Raw genomic sequence first — 18152 nt, forward strand, 5'->3', positions numbered from 1 at the left:
AACAGACCCCACCCAGGACAAAAGCAGACAGAGGAGAGGGTAAAGAAATGCTACATCACTGGAGACAGTTTAGAGTTTGCCAGCTGTGTACACTTTTTGTTTCAAACTTTCTATACAAGCTTGGCAATGTTTAAGGAAAACTAAAGTAACATTACCAGGGTCAAGTTCAAGATTAGTGTTTAACCCCAAACCCCATACCGCATAATTGACTTACTGCAAATAAGGTATTCAGGGTTTCTCTTAAAATTCCTACTGGTGTCTTTCTTTTGTTGTTTTGAAACCACTGCTGAATCTGCACCAAGTTAAACAAACTTCCTAAGAGAAAAGTGTCCATGACAGATAGAATAAATGATCCCCTTTCAAAGTAAGTGAATTTTAAAATGTAGATGATCATTCTATATCCTTAGTTTTGGTTGCCAATGCAAATGAATCTGAGAATTTGCCTCAGACAGTGAGTTAATTGTGTAACTCTACAGAGGAAAATGCTATTGGAGAGTACTTGCTGACCTCACAGCTGAAAAAAAAGAAAAACCATTTAAAAGATGTGGAAACCAGATGTTTCAGACACATTTCAGCCTCTGCTCTGGGAATTTATCCTGAGCAGCCCCTAACAGGCTATTCCTTCTCTACAACTGAGATATGGTCATCTTAATTTACTTATTTGTTTTGCTGTGGGAAGAGGCTCACGGATGGGGATTCAAGAATGGAATTTTTCATAACTCCATATGGCTTGGTAAGAAACTTCACTCATGAGCTTCTTGTTGGGAAAGTCGCTTCTCTGAATTCATGGAGAAGTGAATCAAAGCTGTAAATTTTTCTCTTCTGTTCAAGGCTGATGTTTTCAAAGAAAATGCTTGGGAAAGATAGCTACTGGAATGCATATATCATTTTTTAAAAAGTGTTTCTGCCTTCTAAAATTTTAAAATAGCTTTTTATAAAGTGAACTGTTCAGTAGAAAATAGAGGTTAATATTTATATTCCATATGAAAATATGCTTTAAAATTTTCAAAGAAGGTGTGGTGGTATAGTGCAGAATGTTTCCTTAACAAAATAAAACCACCAATATATTATTTTGTTTTCATTTCAATGCATTTCTAGTCAGATTTCATAACAGGTAACCATAAGAGAATTACAACAGGTAAATTGGAATACACAATAATTTTATAATCATTGCTCCATGTACTCTGACCTGTAGTGTATATCATGCTTTTTCCAAACATCTTTTGACTAGTTTGACAAAGCCAGCTTGTAATATAGAAAAAAATGAAAAAAGCTTGTATTTCTGGATGCATTCTTACCACTTGATTTCTTTTGTTTGAGCTATCCATTTAAATACTTTTCTACCTCTTTTGTTAGAAAAGGAAAGTTTCTTTTGTTGTTTTGTTTTGTTAAATGTAAGGAATGACATAGACCTAACTGTGAATATAAACAACAGACCAAAAAAGGCTAAATAGAGAAAACCCAAAATACCCCATATAGTACTCTTAATAATGCTTTAATTCTCATGATACAAATTAATACTGCTTTATGTTCACTGTTGTGTTTGATAGTGAAAAAAATTTGAATTGCTCAAGAAGAAAACTGACAGATCCTTGTATAAAATAGAGAAATAAAGAGAAAGCAAAATTAACCTAGATTTTGATGTTATGCTTGCTAAGCAGCACATAGTTATAGAATATTTTCCCTTTCAGCATGTTTCTCTCTGGTAATAACTGCAGCCATGCGGATTTCATTAGAAAGCTCGATTGCAATGCACAGCCTTGCAGCCTCTTTTTTCAGTTTGAGCCAGTGAACAGCTTTCATGCTGAACAGTGCAATCCATTTGGCCAAGATGGGGTCTGGAATTTACTAGAGGAATGAGCAAGTCTCTTTATTTTCATTGCACACCATCAAACTTGGGAAATATACACCTATTTGTCAGAAATGACAAAGATGATCATAAAGCTAGTAAGAGTTAAACCCACATGGATAAACTGAAATGCTGTCAAATTTGCTAATGATCAAGTAATTTGGAGTTGCTGTTTTTTTTCTTTAAGTGATGTTGTATATCACCAAAATATAAACCTAGACAATAGGAGCTCTGTCCTAGAGATAGAGAGGAGCAAACACAAATGTTTGTTAATAGCATACTGCACATTTGAGGCCCAGAGTGATTGCACAGTGCTTCATGCTTCAATGTGAGACAAATTATTGACCAGTCAGCCTAGCATAAATTGTTTACAGTTGGTTAGGCCAATGCAGTAGTAGAAAACTATTTAGGGAGGGAAGAAAGTTGAATTAGAAGGCAGGAATCTGCTAGCAACTATCAAGAACAAGGCACTTTAAACTCTTGGTCTCAGTCCCATACTGGTAAAATGAGAAGTCTGAAGTAGGGGACCCGTAAGGTTTATTTTTAACTCTTGTATCCTCTAATTCCTTAGATAGTAATTTTTTAAGACACTTAAGGACAAGAGACTTCAACTAGTTTAAATGGATTATGAAGATCAAAAAATGTACAGATAAGCAATTCTTTTTAGCCATTGTATTGAATCCAAAAAAGGAGAAGGGAAAAGTAACATTATCATGAGCTCCTACTAGGATACAGAAGCTATGCTTATGGGTTTTATGGTTTATACATTCCAAAAAATAGCTGTCATTATTCTCATTTGATAGATGAAGAAACTGAAGCTCAGGCAGTGATTTATACAAGGTCACACAACTGGTCCACTGTAGAACCAGAAACAGAAATCAGAGCCAACATACTATTGTGTCACCACTTACTAAAAGGAAAAGGAAGTTACTGGTTAAATAGATTTTCAATTTCAGTGAATGACAGCTAGAAAAACTAATAAATTATTACTTCCTCTGAAAGGTGAAATTTTTTATATTAGGACTCATTGTACAAAGGACCATCTTAGTAGTTTAAAATTCTGAATTGGGAAATACTTTAAAATAAATGTGTGCTTAAACCTGTCAAGTACACATGCCAAGTGTACTCAACTTGTTCATAAGGCAAAATAATGGGAAGTTTGGGTCTCTTTCAGGAACTGTGTGGAATATTAATATTATTTAATAAACTAAAAATTATAGCATAGACATTTCTGCTATTTAAGTTACTACCTTATTACTAGACAAGTTTAAGAGGTACCAAAAGTTTAAGAAAAACTACCAGGAAGAAAACTTAAAATTATTTTAAAAAATTTTTCTGTTAATTTATTTTTTTCCTGCAAACATCTGTTAAAAGAAAAACTGAAGCATACTTAAATTTTTGAGTTTATCTGAGCAAAAATCCATTTGAATTTGGCAGCATCCAATCTAACAGATAGAAAGGAGCTCCGAGGAGTGGTACAAAATGCAAGACTTTCATAGGCAGAAGGGAGCAGGCAGAAGGAAGTTTTACTAGGGGAAAAAGCAGGTTGGTTATGGCAAGGTTACTTTCCTTCAGGGGATGGCAGGGGTCTATCAGGCAGATGACCTAACTGGTGGTGATCAGGAGGTTTCTGACTGACTGGTTTAAGATTCCATTTCTGGGTGAGCCGAAACCATACTTAAGTCTTGGTTTGGTGATGTGGGGCTTAGCATAAGGGACTCCATTTGGAGCTTGCTGTCGTGTTTTTAGTACATCATATTTTTATTTCTGGAGTAAAATATCACGGAAATCTTAGTTTGAGAAACCTTGGCAGACAAAATAATTCATACAAAATTTTTTTTCAAATAAAGATCTTTTAGAGAACAGATACAGTTTTAACACTTTTAAAAAGTAACAATAGGGCTTCCCTGGTGGCGCAGTGGTTGAGAATCTGCCTGCTAATGCAGGGGACACGGGTTCGAGCCCTGGAGATCCCACATGCCGCGGAGCGACTAGGCCCGTGAGCCACAATTGCTGAGCCTGTGCGTCTGGAGCCTGTGCTCCGCAACAAGAGAGGCCGCGATACTGAGAGGCCCGCGCACCGCGATGAAGAGTGGCCCCCACTTGCCGCAACTAGAGAAAGCCCTCGCACAGAAACGAAGACCCAACACAGCCATAAATAAATAAATAAATAAATAAAAATTTTTTAAAAAAGTAACAATAATCTCCATCACAATACATTAGTAAGCACTACATGTCTCCTTCTCTACTAGAAGCCTTAGTACCCCTGTACTTCAAAATAGATGTACTTGCATTGCCCACTAGTGCTTGAGTTGCTTGAGAATAGGGCTTGATCCCCAGCACCTATCAAAGTACCTCATGGTATATTCTTAAAACAACCAAATTGGAAACGAGTAAAAGCTTAGTTAATGAGGCTTTACCCTATGAAGGACACTTGGGAAGTAGGTGACTCTCAAAGGGGAAAATGACTGATGTTCCTTGTGTTCTCTGACCTATAAGTATCAGATGCACTAAGGTACTGTGTATTAATGACAGGCTTTTTCCATATAAGGTATAAGAGCAGTATCCCATGGAGTCCAGAAAAATGCCAAGCAGCATCTCCTATTGAACTGTGGCATTGCCAACTTCAGCTGGGGGAAGAGAGTAAAGAACAGTATTTCTAATACTGCTGGATTCGTATCTTGCTGCATGCCAAGAAACATACGTTCTCGTTGGAAATGGTCTTGATGGTGGCTGACTGCACAGGTCAGGGGACAAAGACTTAACAATAATCTGACAGTCAACATAGAACTATCAGAGCTATGTTATGATTATTGTCTTGGGAAGCGTTTCACATTGTTTCTATGGCAAAATGCACTCCAAACTCAAAACAATCATTTTAAACAGTGATCTAGTGGGAGACAGCTCATGTATGACTTAACACTATCTAAAATACGTTGGGAACAAATGTGAACCGAAAAAGACAAACCAGCTTAAGAACTTAGGAACTGGTAGTTAGGTGTGTCCCACTTTTTCTCTGCTGTATTTAAATCCATTTTTCTTTTCTTCAATGTAATATTTGCTTGCTTTGGATTCCTTTAAACTTTTCCTCAGTTTTTGATTTGTTTACTAAATTCTCAATTATATTGCATTAGTCATTTCCCTCAAATGGCTATTTTGGCTTACTTTTCTCCTTCATTGTGAGCCAATTTTCATTGGTTTCTTTTGCCTTCAACTCCTTTTCTTTTCCTACTGCTTACCTTTCTAAGTTTTTAAAACGAAGCCAAAAAAAAAAGTCAAAACTCTATCACCTTTGGATAATGCAGAAATACAATGTTGTGTTAACACTTTCTTTCAGGTTTTCAGTTCAAAAAATAATTTAGCCTCAAGTTTCTATCTACGTCCCCCCAAATTCCCCTCATTCATATTTTTTTTCCAAAGCTTTCTAACAATGAAAACTTAGCCACTCAATGCAGCTGACCCAGGGAACCCTTTGGCAGGAACAATAGCTGATGTAATCTTCCAACTGAGGCCACAAAATTTCCCTTGTTCCACAAGAATGGATAATAGTGCATTGACGACGTTTTGTGGATTCACAGAACAAGCGGCAGGCGTGTACCACAGAGAAGCGCGGTCTGGCAAGTACAAGCTCACCTACGCAGAAGCGAAGGCGGTGTGTGAATATGAAGGTGGCCATCTTGCCACCTACAAGCAGTTAGAGGCAGCCAGAAAAATTGGTAACGGCTTTGACAATAATCTTCTTTTGCACCCTTGGAAAAAAAATTTTCCACCTTTCCTGCAACCCCTTATTAAGACTTTTCTCTCCACCCCTGCTAATGGTTCCTCCGGCTTCTCCTATCTTCTCTGCCTAGAGCTGGTAGACAATTCCTACTACTAGTAACTTAGTTGGGGTCACACCCCATTGGGAGCTGATAAATAAACATCAAAAGAAAATGAAGACATCATTATCTCGATATCATTTAAACTCCTCATTAATTTTAATGCCATTGCTATTCATTTTTAACATCATCCTATCTCTTCTTGACGTCTGTGTGTCATTTTCCTCAGCTGTTAAATGGTGCTACTATGTGTGTCTTACAAAGAAATTTACTTGGTAGAAGAAATAGTGAATTTAGTGGATTTTTTTTTCAATTATTTTCAATTTTTTCCTTTTCTTTTTTTTTACATTAAGTGGGAGAATGCATTTGTACTTTAGGATCAAAAGCCATGAGGAAAAGTAGGATAAGCAAGTTGTAAGGAGGCAGATGAAAGAAACTGGGAAGATGATGTCAGGACACCTGGTGAAAACCCAGTAATTAACAAATGCTGTTTGCTTCTTTATATTAAAAAAACCGGGCTGCTACTGTCTCTCCTGGACTTTCAGGAGAATCCAAAAGGCCACCCCAATTCAGAATTTTCTTCTCCACTGAAGATATCCCTTTGCTGATAGGAACATACCTGGCAAAGCTCATACTATTACTATACATTACCCAAGACAAAAATAAAGGTGTTCTTGAAAATGCCCCAAAGTCTCCCCAGATGACTGCTCAGTCTATACCCTTAGGGCTCTGTGTGACGCAGTAAATGGAATGATGTATACAAAGGCCAGAGACATTACTAGCCATGGGGGACTTGTATACAAAGGCCAGAGACATTACTAGCCATGCGGGACTTGTAGTCAAATCGTTCTTGGATGGCATTGGCAAATATTAAAACAGCCTCCAAAGTTGAGTAAGGAAAACAAGGCTGAGGCTTTGTTTGAAATGTATGAGTACTTTTATCCCTATTCAAATTTTTTAAATATTAGTGATATCTTAATTGATCCTGAAGGAGAAATTATCCTCTGAAAAAAATTTTTTCAGTATTGATGGTAATTCCAGAAATTAACTCATGGCACTAGCTTGGTCATTTGTGAAAAGAAGCCAGCTCTGAAATTGGATTGTTTTCATATCCATGGTATTATTATTTCCTAGTCCATCTGCTTCTTTTTTTTTTCTCCAAGTAAGATGTCATTTTCTAGTAAAAATCAGATGTTACAAGAACTTTTATATATATTCAAACTTTATTTTTTAAGAAAACAGTTCTTCCCCTTTTATATGAACTGGATTTGGGCAGTTAAGACACTGTCCCTGTTGCAAGGGGCCATCTTAGTTGAGATGACCTTCACTCAGCTGAGGGAATAACCAGTTAAGCCATTACCCTTCCATTCTCTTGCAGGATTTCATATCTGTGCTGCTGGGTGGATGGCCAAGGGCAGAGTTGGATACCCCATTGTGAAGCCGGGGCCCAACTGTGGATTTGGAAAAACTGGTATTATTGATTACGGAGTCCGTCTGAACAGAAGTGAAAGATGGGATGCTTATTGCTACAACCCACATGGTTTGTCAAAAACAATAATTTTATACTATATAAAAACAGGTACAGGTTACTAAGAGGTTAGTAAAAAGAAAAGACTTCTTCTTCCAGAGAGAGAGCAATTTAGTAACGATAATTATTAATAACAACTACCATTCATAGAATGATTATGCTGTGCCACACACTGACTTATGTCTCTTCATCCACACTGTCACTTTATTGTTATACCCATTTTAGAATTCAGGAAACTAAAGTTCAAGAGCTTAAGTAACTTTCAGACAGCCAGTAATTAGTAGGCAGGTGAGATCAAGACCATTCTTTTCTGTGCCAGGGAACTTCCTGATTACAAAGGAAAAAAAAAAAAAGATTATAAACTTGTCACAGTTAATTAGCTAAAACTATGAAGTAGTACTACCAAATGTTAACTGTTCAAAATTATCCCTTTAATAGAATGAGAAAAGGAGACAGAATAAACAAAGTTTTTCCCTAATTTCTTTTTGGGCACAAATTCTTAAACTTCCAGACTAAGCAACCCTCACTCTGTGGTTTGTTTTAACAAATATATACTGGATATGCTAGTTATTATTGTAAGTACCTGTTTATTCATATTCTTTTTCCACGGTTGATTGCAGCTAGGAAAACTTTAAAGAGAAAATTAACACATTATAATTACTATAAACAGTAATTCTTGGTCCATGCTGTTGGAGAAAAAAGTAGGCTGTTGTTTTGGGATATATTTCCCCCAGGATAATATTACAAAGTGTTACAACATGTTACAAAGTATTTCCCACATATATGATCATAAACATCCTCAGGTGGTGTCCCATTTGGATCTACCTTAGAGAATGTCCATGACAAAGTAGGAGATTACAGTGAAGTTCTAGCATATTATTATAGAATTTATTATTTAATAATATTATTAAATAATAATATTAACCATTGGAGAACAGTTTCTCACATTTGCAACTAACCTATACTTCACAATAATGTATACTCCAAGTAGAAAAGAATTTTTCCTAGAGCTGTCACCTATTCCCACTTGAGACAAAATATGAATAAATGGGGGGGTGGGATGAATTGGGAGATTGGGATTGACATATATACACTAATATGCATAAAATAGATAACTAATAAGAACCTGCTGTATAAAAAAATAAATAAAATTCAAAAAATATGAATAACGTGCATTCATATAGACTATAACTTTCAAATCACTTTGACATACTTTAAGCCTATAGTATACTATATTTAGTCCTATATTTAGTCATTGTTAATAATTCATATATCTTCTTTTCCTCTCTTTCTCTCTTCCTCTCTTCCTTTTTCTTAAATATATTTATACAAGCAACTCTCTTTTTACTCTTAAGAGTAACTTCTATTTCCAAATATATTATCTGATTCTTTTGCTAGATAAACTTCAGGATCTCTGAGCACCTACTCAATCATTTCCAAAGGTCAAAGTCTAAGGAAGATGTAGAAGTACAAATGGAAAGATTCTTACAGTATTTCATTGCCCTTTTATAAGAATGCCACCTTAACTTACACATTTTTATAAGCTGCTTTTGTTTCTCATAGAGGCTGAATGCTTTTTACTCTGGGAATATGTGTACAGAATCCTGGGAGACCTGTGCTTACTCAAGTCTCAGCTTACTTTTGGATTCAGTGATATACTGATTATTTAGGATGTGGTCAACCTGAAGGGGACTGGGAGCCACCTGAACTAGCAATGGGAGAACAGTTCCTTGAAAAATAATTGGAATGAAAAAAATCATAATGGTATCAGAAAAATAAAGCAATGATTATTAATTAATCAATATCACCAAGTTAGAGTTGATTGAAGCAAGGAAGAATAGGGTCATTCAGAAGTGTTCAGAAGTCAGCTTGCTCATTCGAGTTCTGAATGTGTGGCATGATGCCGACTGCCTCCTGTATGAATACTTCTTTTTTTTTTTTTTTTTAAATTTTTATTTATTTATTTATTTTTAATTTATGGCTATGTTGGGTCTTCGTTTCTGTGCGAGGGCTTTCTCTAGTTGTGGCAAGTGGGAGCCACTCTTCATCGCTGTGCGCGGGCCTCTCACTATCGCGGCCTCTCTTGTTGCGGAGCACAGGCTCCAGACACGCAGGCTCAGTAATTGTGGCTCACGGGCCCAGCTGCTCCGCGGCATGTGGGATCCTCCCAGACCAGGGCTCGAACTCGTGTCCCCTGCACTAGCAGGCAGACTCTCAACCACTGCGCCACCAGGGAAGCCCTGTATGAATACTTCTTAACCAACTAGCTGTCAGTCCTCAGGGACCCAGCCTGCTTTATGAATCTGTCATTTTCTAAATAAGCAAGAGATGAGGCAATAATTATATGTAACATGAAATACAGAGCTGAATAGATATAGCTAAATATAAAAACAAATTAGTTCAATATTTGAATTTTTTTCCTAATCTAATGATATATACATCAAAGATAGGATGCTATGGGGCAGAGAAAATCACTCCCAAAGCGGGCACTGTACATGCTTATGTGCACATATAAACTATGTATTATATAATATTTAATAATACAATAAGAATAGCTTACACTTTGCATAATACTCTTAATCTATCCTTTATATTTTATCCTCAGAATAGTCCTGTGAGGGAGGTAACAGGAGAGGCATGACTATATTTATTTTACCAATGAAGAAACAGAGGTATAGACTGGACGCAGAGCTCAGACTAGATCCCTGACCCTCTTTTGTCACTTCCTTGCCCTTCTAAGAGCCTATTCTGCCCTGGGGTGATAAGCTTCCTTTACTTCTATGGTGTTAAGGATTCTAACACAATTTTTTATTGTAATAGTTATTTTAAAGGAGAATATTCTTGTAAAAAACTTCTAATTGGGGAATTCTCTGGTGGTCCAGTGGTTAGGACTCGGTGCTTTCACTGCCAAGGGCACAGGTTGGATCCCTGGTCAGGGAACTAAGATACTGCGAGCTGCGTGGCGTAGCCAAAAAAAAAAAAAAACCCTTTAATTGATATAATAAAAAATACCTTTGAATGCTATCCAGAGTCACCACTACCATCACCACCACTCAGATTATTTTTGAGTTTCCAGTTTGTATCTTTTTTTCAAGACACTAGACATTTAGGTGATATGGAATTTAACTGGGGCCCTTCCACAGCTTTCTCTCTAGGCATACTGTAAAATCACTGTTCTGGCAGAGATTGTTTGTTCTTATAACAGGTTATGGGACAGGACAGAAATCTGTGAAATGGTAAATGACTTGAAAAAACCAACATGGATATCTTCACCAAATCCTCAAATAGTATGAGGATTAAGGTGCTAATTTAAACCAGTAAAAGGAGTATAGAATGATTATAAATTATTCCTTTTAACTGGATTAGAGTGACCTTCAAATTCCCTAAGTGATCTTCATATTCTATAATGATTTTCCAGACAGAATTTATTGGACTCATTATTCTAAGTGTCTGAGTCCCTGAAGACACAGTGGTGACACCACAGAACAAAATCCCTGTCATCTTGATTGGGCTGTTGGTAATATGGGCATATATATTTGTCAAAATACATTTAAGTGTACACATAAGACATGCATCCTATGCTTAAAACGTAAACAGAGCAAAAATGTCAACAGGAGCACAATTATTATTCCTTCTTGCTGTTTTACTTTTAAAAAAACTCACAAGTGGGGACTTCCCTGGTGGCACAGTGGTTAAGAATCTCCTTGCCAATGCAGGGGACACAGGTTCGAGCCCTGGTCCTCGAAGATCCCACATGCCACGAAGCAATTAAGCCCATGTGTCACAACTACTGAGCCTGTGCTCTAGAGCCTGCGTGCCACAACTACTGAAGCCCACACGCCTAGAGCCCGTGCTCCGCAACGGGAAGCCACCCCAAGGAGAATCCCACGCACCGCAACAAAGAATAGCCCCCCGCTCGCTGCAACTAGAGAAAGCCCGCGTGCAGCAACGAAGACCCAACACAGCCAAAAATAAATTAATTTTTAAAAAGTTAGAACAAAAAAAAATTCACAAGTGGTCTATGTTCATTTTAGAGAATTTAGCAACTATTAATGAAAAAACATTTATTCTTTAGCTACAGTTACACACGATATACTATGGATGCTATATATTAAATCATTTTATTTTTATTTCATAAAAAGTACTAAATAGATGGACACTAAGAAATGAATATCATTTTTTAAGTAGGAATCATTTTTTTAAAATGCTTTCTTATCATTTTTTTTTTCCTCATTTCAGCAAAGGAGTGTGGTGGTGTCTTCACAGATCCAAAGCAAATTTTTAAATCTCCAGGCTTCCCAAATGAGTATGATGATAACCAAATCTGCTACTGGCACATTAGACTCAAGTATGGTCAGCGTATTCACCTGAGTTTTTTGGACTTTGACCTTGAAGATGACCCAGCTTGCTTGGCTGACTATGTTGAAATATATGACAGTTACGATGATGTCCATGGCTTTGTGGGAAGGTATGTATTGTTTCTCCATACAGGAAGCTAATGAACATCCGATATTTTGCATGATGTTTCTTTTATTTCTCTCCAACTGTCCCTACAACATTGATTTTCCAGTTTATCTATTCTCCTGCAACAGAGTATCTTTTTTTTAAAATTAATTTATTCATTTATTTATTTTTGGCTGAGTTGGGTCTTCGTTGCTGCACGTGGGCTTTCTCTGGTTGCGGCGAGCTGGGCTACTCTTCGTTGTGGTGTGCGGGCTTCTTATTGGGGTGGCTTCTCTTTGTTGTGGACCACAGGCTCTAGGCGTGTGGGCTTCAGTAGTTGTGGCTCGCGGGCTCTAGAGCGCAGGCTCAGTAGTTGTGGCGCATGGGCTTAGGTGCTCCGTGACATGTGGGATCTTCCCGGACCAGGGCTTGAACCCATGTCCCCTGCATTAGCAGGCGGATTCTTAACCACTGCATCACCATGGAAGTCCCTGGCATTCTGACTTGCTCTATTTTTCCTCCACATCATAAAAAAATTATCACAATACTTCTCCAACTAAAAACAACAAACCTACGTTGAGTTGCAATTTCTAAGCAGTGCTTAAGCTGAGATACTTCATATTTCAAACAATGTTTTAACCCCTCTTCTCTCTTACAAATTCAAGTAAAAATAAATAAATATAACAATAAAATGTTGTAAAATAATAGAAAAATGAGCCATTACTTAGGGGAAATAAAGTATGTCAATTATCAGTAAGAGCCACTTGCAATAGCTATATAATAATCATTCATGTGACCTCTCTTTTTAAAAAATTCTCTTTCAGATACTGTGGAGATGAGCTTCCAGAAGACATCATTAGTACAGGTAATGGCTCTAAATTGAAGAACAAAACTATGATTTGCTTTCTCAGTATCAGTGAAAATGAAGGACCCAGTAGTTATTACTATATAGTTTTTAAAGTTGAGAGAGCTGAAGACAGATATAGCTTGCTAGCTTGTAAAAGGCAAAGAAGTGCTTATTTATACTTAAAGACTTTTATCAACTCCTTGCACTAAAAATGTGTACTCTCTGGTTATTTGCAGGAAATGCAGTCTGAGATAGTCTTGAATCTGCAAATCCATAAATACTGCTGTAGCTTATAATTCCCATAAAATGTGGTAATAAAAGGTCCAAACTTTTCATTGATAAAGGATTGAAGTAATTTGTAAAGTTGTTAAAATACTTTCTATCACTGAAAAAATTTTTACATCATATTTATTGCATTTTCACATTAGTACAGCAATCCCCAGAGAGTCTTGTGAAGAACACAGTTCTGTTAGATGTTTATTATAGATATTACATGAGAAAAGGGCTCTAAGGTCAAGTAAATTTGGGAAATATTGGATTAAACAATGTGAAACAGCTTTCTTTATTAGAAGATGTCAGAGAACTTTTACTATGCTAATTATGCATAGTAAATCTAAAAAGGCTAGCTATAGTAGGCAATGTTTTCCAAATCTTTTTCCTCTTGCTAATTATTTTGTGTGACTTTGTTCCTTGAAATGTACCCCAAGAAAGGTCCCTGTAGCAGCATACATTTATCTCAATAAGCAATACCATTGCTATTGCCTCAAACTGCTACTTTCTAAGAACTTTTACTTTCTTAGATGTCTTCATTTTCCTTTTTATTTTCATCACCAGCACCAGTAATTGGCATTCTTTTTTTGTTTTTATTTTTTTTTAATTTATTAATTAATTAATTTATTTTTGGCTGCATTGGGTCTTCGTTGCTGCACGTGGGCTTTCTCTAGTTGCCACGAGCTGGGCTACTCTTTGTTGTGGTGCGCGGGCTTCTTATTGCGGTGGCTTCTCTTTGCTGTGGAGCACAGGCTCTAGGCACGCTGGCTTCAGTAGTTGTGGCACGTGGGCTCAGTAGTTGTGGCTTGCGGGCTCTAGAGCACAAGCTCAGTAGTTGTGGCGCATGGGCTTAGCTGCTCCGTGACATGGGGGATCTTCCCGGACCAGGGCCCGAACCTGTGTCCCCTGCATTGGCAGGCGGATTCTTAACCACTGCACCACCAGGGAAGTCCCTGGCATTCTGACTTGCTCTATTTTTCCTCCACATCATAAAAAAATTATCACAATACTTCTCCAACTAAAAACAACAAACCTACATTGAGTTGCAATTCTAAGCAGTCCTTAAGCTGAGATACTACTAGCTAAAATTAGTCCCACACCCTAGCTTTGCAGTGCACGCAATTCTCATTTATGAATCATTACAAGAGATGGAAATTCTTGTTCAGTCTTGGAATGATTAATGCTTAAAATTTATTAATTCATTACTCTGTTATAGTCTCCCTAGGAAGAGTAATCTGTTAAACTTTTTATTTATCTCTTATTCTTTACTTGAGAACATATTTTATGTTAACAGAAAACTAAAAGAAGACATTTTATGAGATGTAGGAGGTAGTTGGGGGGTGAGAATCTTATTTAAAAAAAAACAAACAAAATGAAACAGAGGGAGAGTCAAAAAGAAGTCTGAAACTTAATATTTTTCTTGTTTTGTTTAAAACAGACAAAACTTACTCCAAATGTAACACCAAATCAGTGTTTTTCTTGCACAACTGCAAGGAACTAAAAAAAGAAAAACCCACACAATTTATTACTCAAAGAGAAACAAATCAACAGAAAAGAGCATAGTTAAATAAAAAGCCAAAGATTTAGCAAAACAGCGGGAAGAATACATTGATACAAAGTAATAGAGAAAGAAGATATAAAATATGTTTAAAGTATTATCCTATCAGTCAAGCATAATGCTGTTAACATTTTGATTTAGTTTTCTTCTTAAATATATACTTACTCACCCCTGGATATTTATATTAAAAAACAAAAACAGAAAATAAACTAAAAATTACCCATTACTGTACCACTTTAAAAAAAGGTATATAAAGAAAGAATGTGCCCACCCTTCTCATCTCTCCCCACCCAAGAAAGGCATTGGATAACTATGTGGTGACCATCCTTCCAGATGTCTTCCTGTATAATACAAACATTATATATCAATACATGGAGACCATGGAGCTATTTTCAAGTCAGAGTATAATATTTAGATCATTCTAATTCTTTTTAATGACTACCTAATAGGTACCATAATTTGTCATATACCAATATTTAACATCCTGAAGGTGGTTGTTTCAGATTTTTTTTTCTTTTGCTATTGAACATTTCACTAGACATTTTTAAACCTCTATTTTGTAGTGCTATTTTATTTTTATTTTTATTTTTATTTTTTTTAATATATATATATATATATTTTTTAATTTATTTATTTATTTATTTTTGGCTGTGTTGGTTCTTCGTTTCTGTGCGAGGGCCTTCTCCAGTTGTGGCGAGCGGGGGCCACTCTTCATCGCGGTGCGCGGGCCTTCTCATTGTCGCGGCCTCTCTTTGCGGAGCACGGCTCCGGACGCGCAGGCTCAGTAGTTGTGGCGCACGGGCTTAGTTGCTCCGCGGCATGTGGGATCTTCCCGGACCAGGGCTCGAACCCGTGTCCCCTGCATCGGCAGGCAGACTCTCAACCACTGCGCCACCAGGGAAGCCCGCTATTTTATTTTTAAAAAGTAAATTTCTAGAAGTGAAATGTTGGGGTCATAGGTGATGTGCACTTAGATGTGGATAGATGTCACCAAATTAGCACTAGCCCTACAGTGCCAATTTGTATTTTAACCAGTTGAGTAATCTGAAAAAAAAAATTTTGGGGGGGCTTCCCCTGGTCGCGCAGTGGTTGAGAATCTGCCTGCCAATGCAGGGGACACGGGTTCGAGCCCTGGTCTGGGAAGATCCCACATGCCGGGGAGCAACTAGGCCCGTGAGCCACAACTACTGAGCCTGCGCGTCTGGAGCCCGTGCTCCGCAACAAGAGAGGCCGCGATAGTGAGAGGCCCGCGCACCACGATGAAGAGTGGTCCCCGCTTGCCACAACTAGAGAAAGCCCTCGCACAGAAACGAAGACCCAACACAGCTAAAAATAAATTAATTAATTAATTAATTTAAAGAAAAAAAAATTTTTTTTTTTTAAATTTAAACAACTCTTTCAAGTTTGAGAAAAGTACAGTGGACCACAGCATGAACTCTGAACTCAAACCTGGTTCTGCCACTTATAACCCTGTGGCCTTGGGCAAGCTACTCAGGTTTTCTGTGCCTCAATTTCATCTATAAAAATGACTATTTTAATAGTATCCACCTCATAGTGTTGCTTTGGAAAATAAGATGAAAGGCACTTAAAGCTGTGCCTTTCATCTTATATATATATATATGGGGTTTTTGTAATGAATTCTGGATTTGTGATCTGGATTAAGAAGGTCATTCCCTCCTGAAAAAGAAAAATATTCCTATATTTATTTTATACAATAACGTTTTCCCTTTTTGTTTTTGGTACATTTTGGTCTTTAATGCAGGTAAAATGTAGTTAGGTGCTTTGTGTAAAGGGATCTAGCTTTGTGGGCTTTTTTTTTTTTTTTTTTTAACAAATGCAAGGCTTGTTGCCATCATTTAGTAAATAATCCATCCATATCTTAATGGTTTGAACTGCCTGCCATTCTCCTGTAATTCTATGGATGTTCCTTCTACAAAGAATCCCTCTGAAAACAGAATAGACAAAATTTCCTCTAGGACAGATTGGAGAGCCACAGGAAAAAATATGACAGTCCTGGTCCCAGTTGGCAGTGAAACTACAGACTCTACAGCTTGAGAATCTAGTCCTGAATTCTGGGAGTCTTGTTCATGAATTTTTATATTCTCCTATGAGAATGAGTCTTTGAATTGTCAGCCAAATTGAAGGAGAGTAACATCTTGGTTCTTTTGCATCCTCCTCCTCCCCAGGAAATGTCATGACCCTGAAGTTTCTAAGTGATGCTTCAGTGACAGCAGGAGGTTTCCAAATCAAATATGTTGCAGTGGATCCTCTATCCAAATCCAGTCAAGGAAAGAATACAAGTACTACTTCTCCTGGAAATAAAAACTTTTTAGCTGGAAGATTTAGCCATTTATAAAGCAAAGAAAGACATTCCATATTTATGTTTCTATCTTTTGGAGCCCCTTTGATCTCACTTTTATATTATTATTATTATTAACATTTATTTATTATTTTTCTAAATGTGAAAGCAATACCTGATAATTTGGGAAAAATTGGAAAATAAAGAAAACTTTAAATGAGAGAATAAAATCTCCCATAATACCACTGCATAAAAATAACAAGCATTAACATTCATATATTTTTCTTTTAGTCATTTTTTGATTTGTGGTATATGTATATATGTATCTATATGTATTTGTATTTCAAATTTTGGAATGCTGCTCTATGTACAATTTGATATCTTGGATTTTTTACCATTGAACTTTATGGTGTACACGTTTTCCCCTATCATTGAGTATTCTGCAAAAACATGATTTTGAACATGATTTCATTTACGGTATTCTGTAAACTGTCCGTGCTACGATTGTTCCATACTTTATGTAAACCTGTCTCTATTGTGGGAATTATAGGTAGTTTTCATAAATATTGTTTCAATAAACATCCTTGGACATAAATGTATTTGTACAGCTCTCTAATTATTTGGGATAGGGTCCTAGAGGTAGAATTACTGAGTCAGAGATTAATTAAAATAAAAAAATGTTTTTGAGGGAGATAAGCTGACACTAATGGGGTGGGTGGTGGGTTGGATGGCTGGTGGGCTGCACTACTCACTCAGCAGACAAAGGCATCCTCTAGGGAAGCGAGAAAGTGAATGGACTAGGAAAATAGCAGGTCATTAACCAGCAGCATTAAGGGTCCATTTGAACTTTGTGGTATGGACTTTAACAGGAAATTGGTCAGCGAGTCTCTTTTCCTCTGGCCATGTTCAGCTACACGGGACGAAGACAGATTAGTGAGAGAGCAGGAGTCAGCAGGGTCAGTTTTGCCAAGTGAGTATGATAAGACAGGGGCAAGGGAGTAGAGGATATGGGTAAGAAGGGATTGCAATGATAACCCAAGGAATTTATTTTGATAAGGGGTGAAGAGAGGACAGTAAGGAAACGAGGGACAGTAAAAAAGTGGTGCGCTCAAAGAATTGTCAAATCAGAGTATGAAAGGGGACACACTGGAGTTAGTAGGTAGTGGTCAGAGAATGAGATATTAAATATAACCTTTTGTGGCAGGCAGAGGAGTGTTCCCTCCCAGGGTGTCTGCATCCTAATCCCCAAAACCTGTGAATATGTTACCTTATGTGACAAAAGGGACTTTGCACAAGTGATTAAGTTAAGGACCTTAAAATGGGATATTATCCTGGATTGTCCAGGTGGGCCCAATGTGATCACAGGGGTCCTTAAAAGTGGATGAGGGAGGCTTAAGAAAAAGAGAGTCAGAAAAAAGATGTGACAAGAGAAGCAAAGTCAGAAAGATGCAACATTGATGGCTTTGAAGATGGAGGAAAGGTGCCATGAGCCAAGGATAGTGGGTGGCTTTTGGAAGCTGGAAAAGGCAAAGAGATTCTC

General features: G+C 37.1%; 2 protein-coding genes across 3 annotated transcripts in view; one reads left to right on the forward strand and one right to left on the reverse strand.

Annotated features, from left to right (window-relative positions):
* Positions 1 to 18152, reverse strand: part of NMI (N-myc and STAT interactor) — a 115769-nt gene that overhangs the window by 74354 nt on the left and 23263 nt on the right. The window lies entirely within an intron of this gene.
* On the forward strand, positions 563 to 17207 carry TNFAIP6 (TNF alpha induced protein 6). 2 transcript variants are annotated; one of them, XM_036857108.1, is made up of 6 exons: positions 563 to 733; positions 5428 to 5565; positions 7046 to 7207; positions 11435 to 11663; positions 12463 to 12503; positions 16500 to 17207. In XM_036857108.1, exons 1-6 carry the CDS (start codon positions 640 to 642, stop codon positions 16667 to 16669), a joined length of 834 nt encoding a protein of 277 aa, XP_036713003.1. In that variant the 5' UTR covers positions 563 to 639; the 3' UTR covers positions 16670 to 17207. The 2 variants fall into 2 exon arrangements, with proteins under 2 accessions (XP_036713003.1, XP_036713004.1); XM_036857109.1 differs by lacking the exon at positions 563 to 733 and adding an exon at positions 4406 to 4594.

The sequence above is a fragment of the Balaenoptera musculus genome, chromosome 7 (assembly GCF_009873245.2).
Source record: "Balaenoptera musculus isolate JJ_BM4_2016_0621 chromosome 7, mBalMus1.pri.v3, whole genome shotgun sequence".
Lineage (NCBI taxonomy): Eukaryota > Metazoa > Chordata > Mammalia > Artiodactyla > Balaenopteridae > Balaenoptera > Balaenoptera musculus.

Coding starts and splice junctions, on each gene's coding strand:
- TNFAIP6 (XM_036857108.1), top strand. CDS start 640: ATGGTCATCTTAATTTACTTATTTGTTTTGCTGTGGGAAGAGGCTCAC. Junction 5,566..7,045: donor AGAGGCAGCCAGAAAAATTG/GTAACGGCTTTG, acceptor ATTCTCTTGCAG/GATTTCATATCTGTGCTGCT. Junction 12,504..16,499: donor AGAAGACATCATTAGTACAG/GTAATGGCTCTA, acceptor CCTCCTCCCCAG/GAAATGTCATGACCCTGAAG.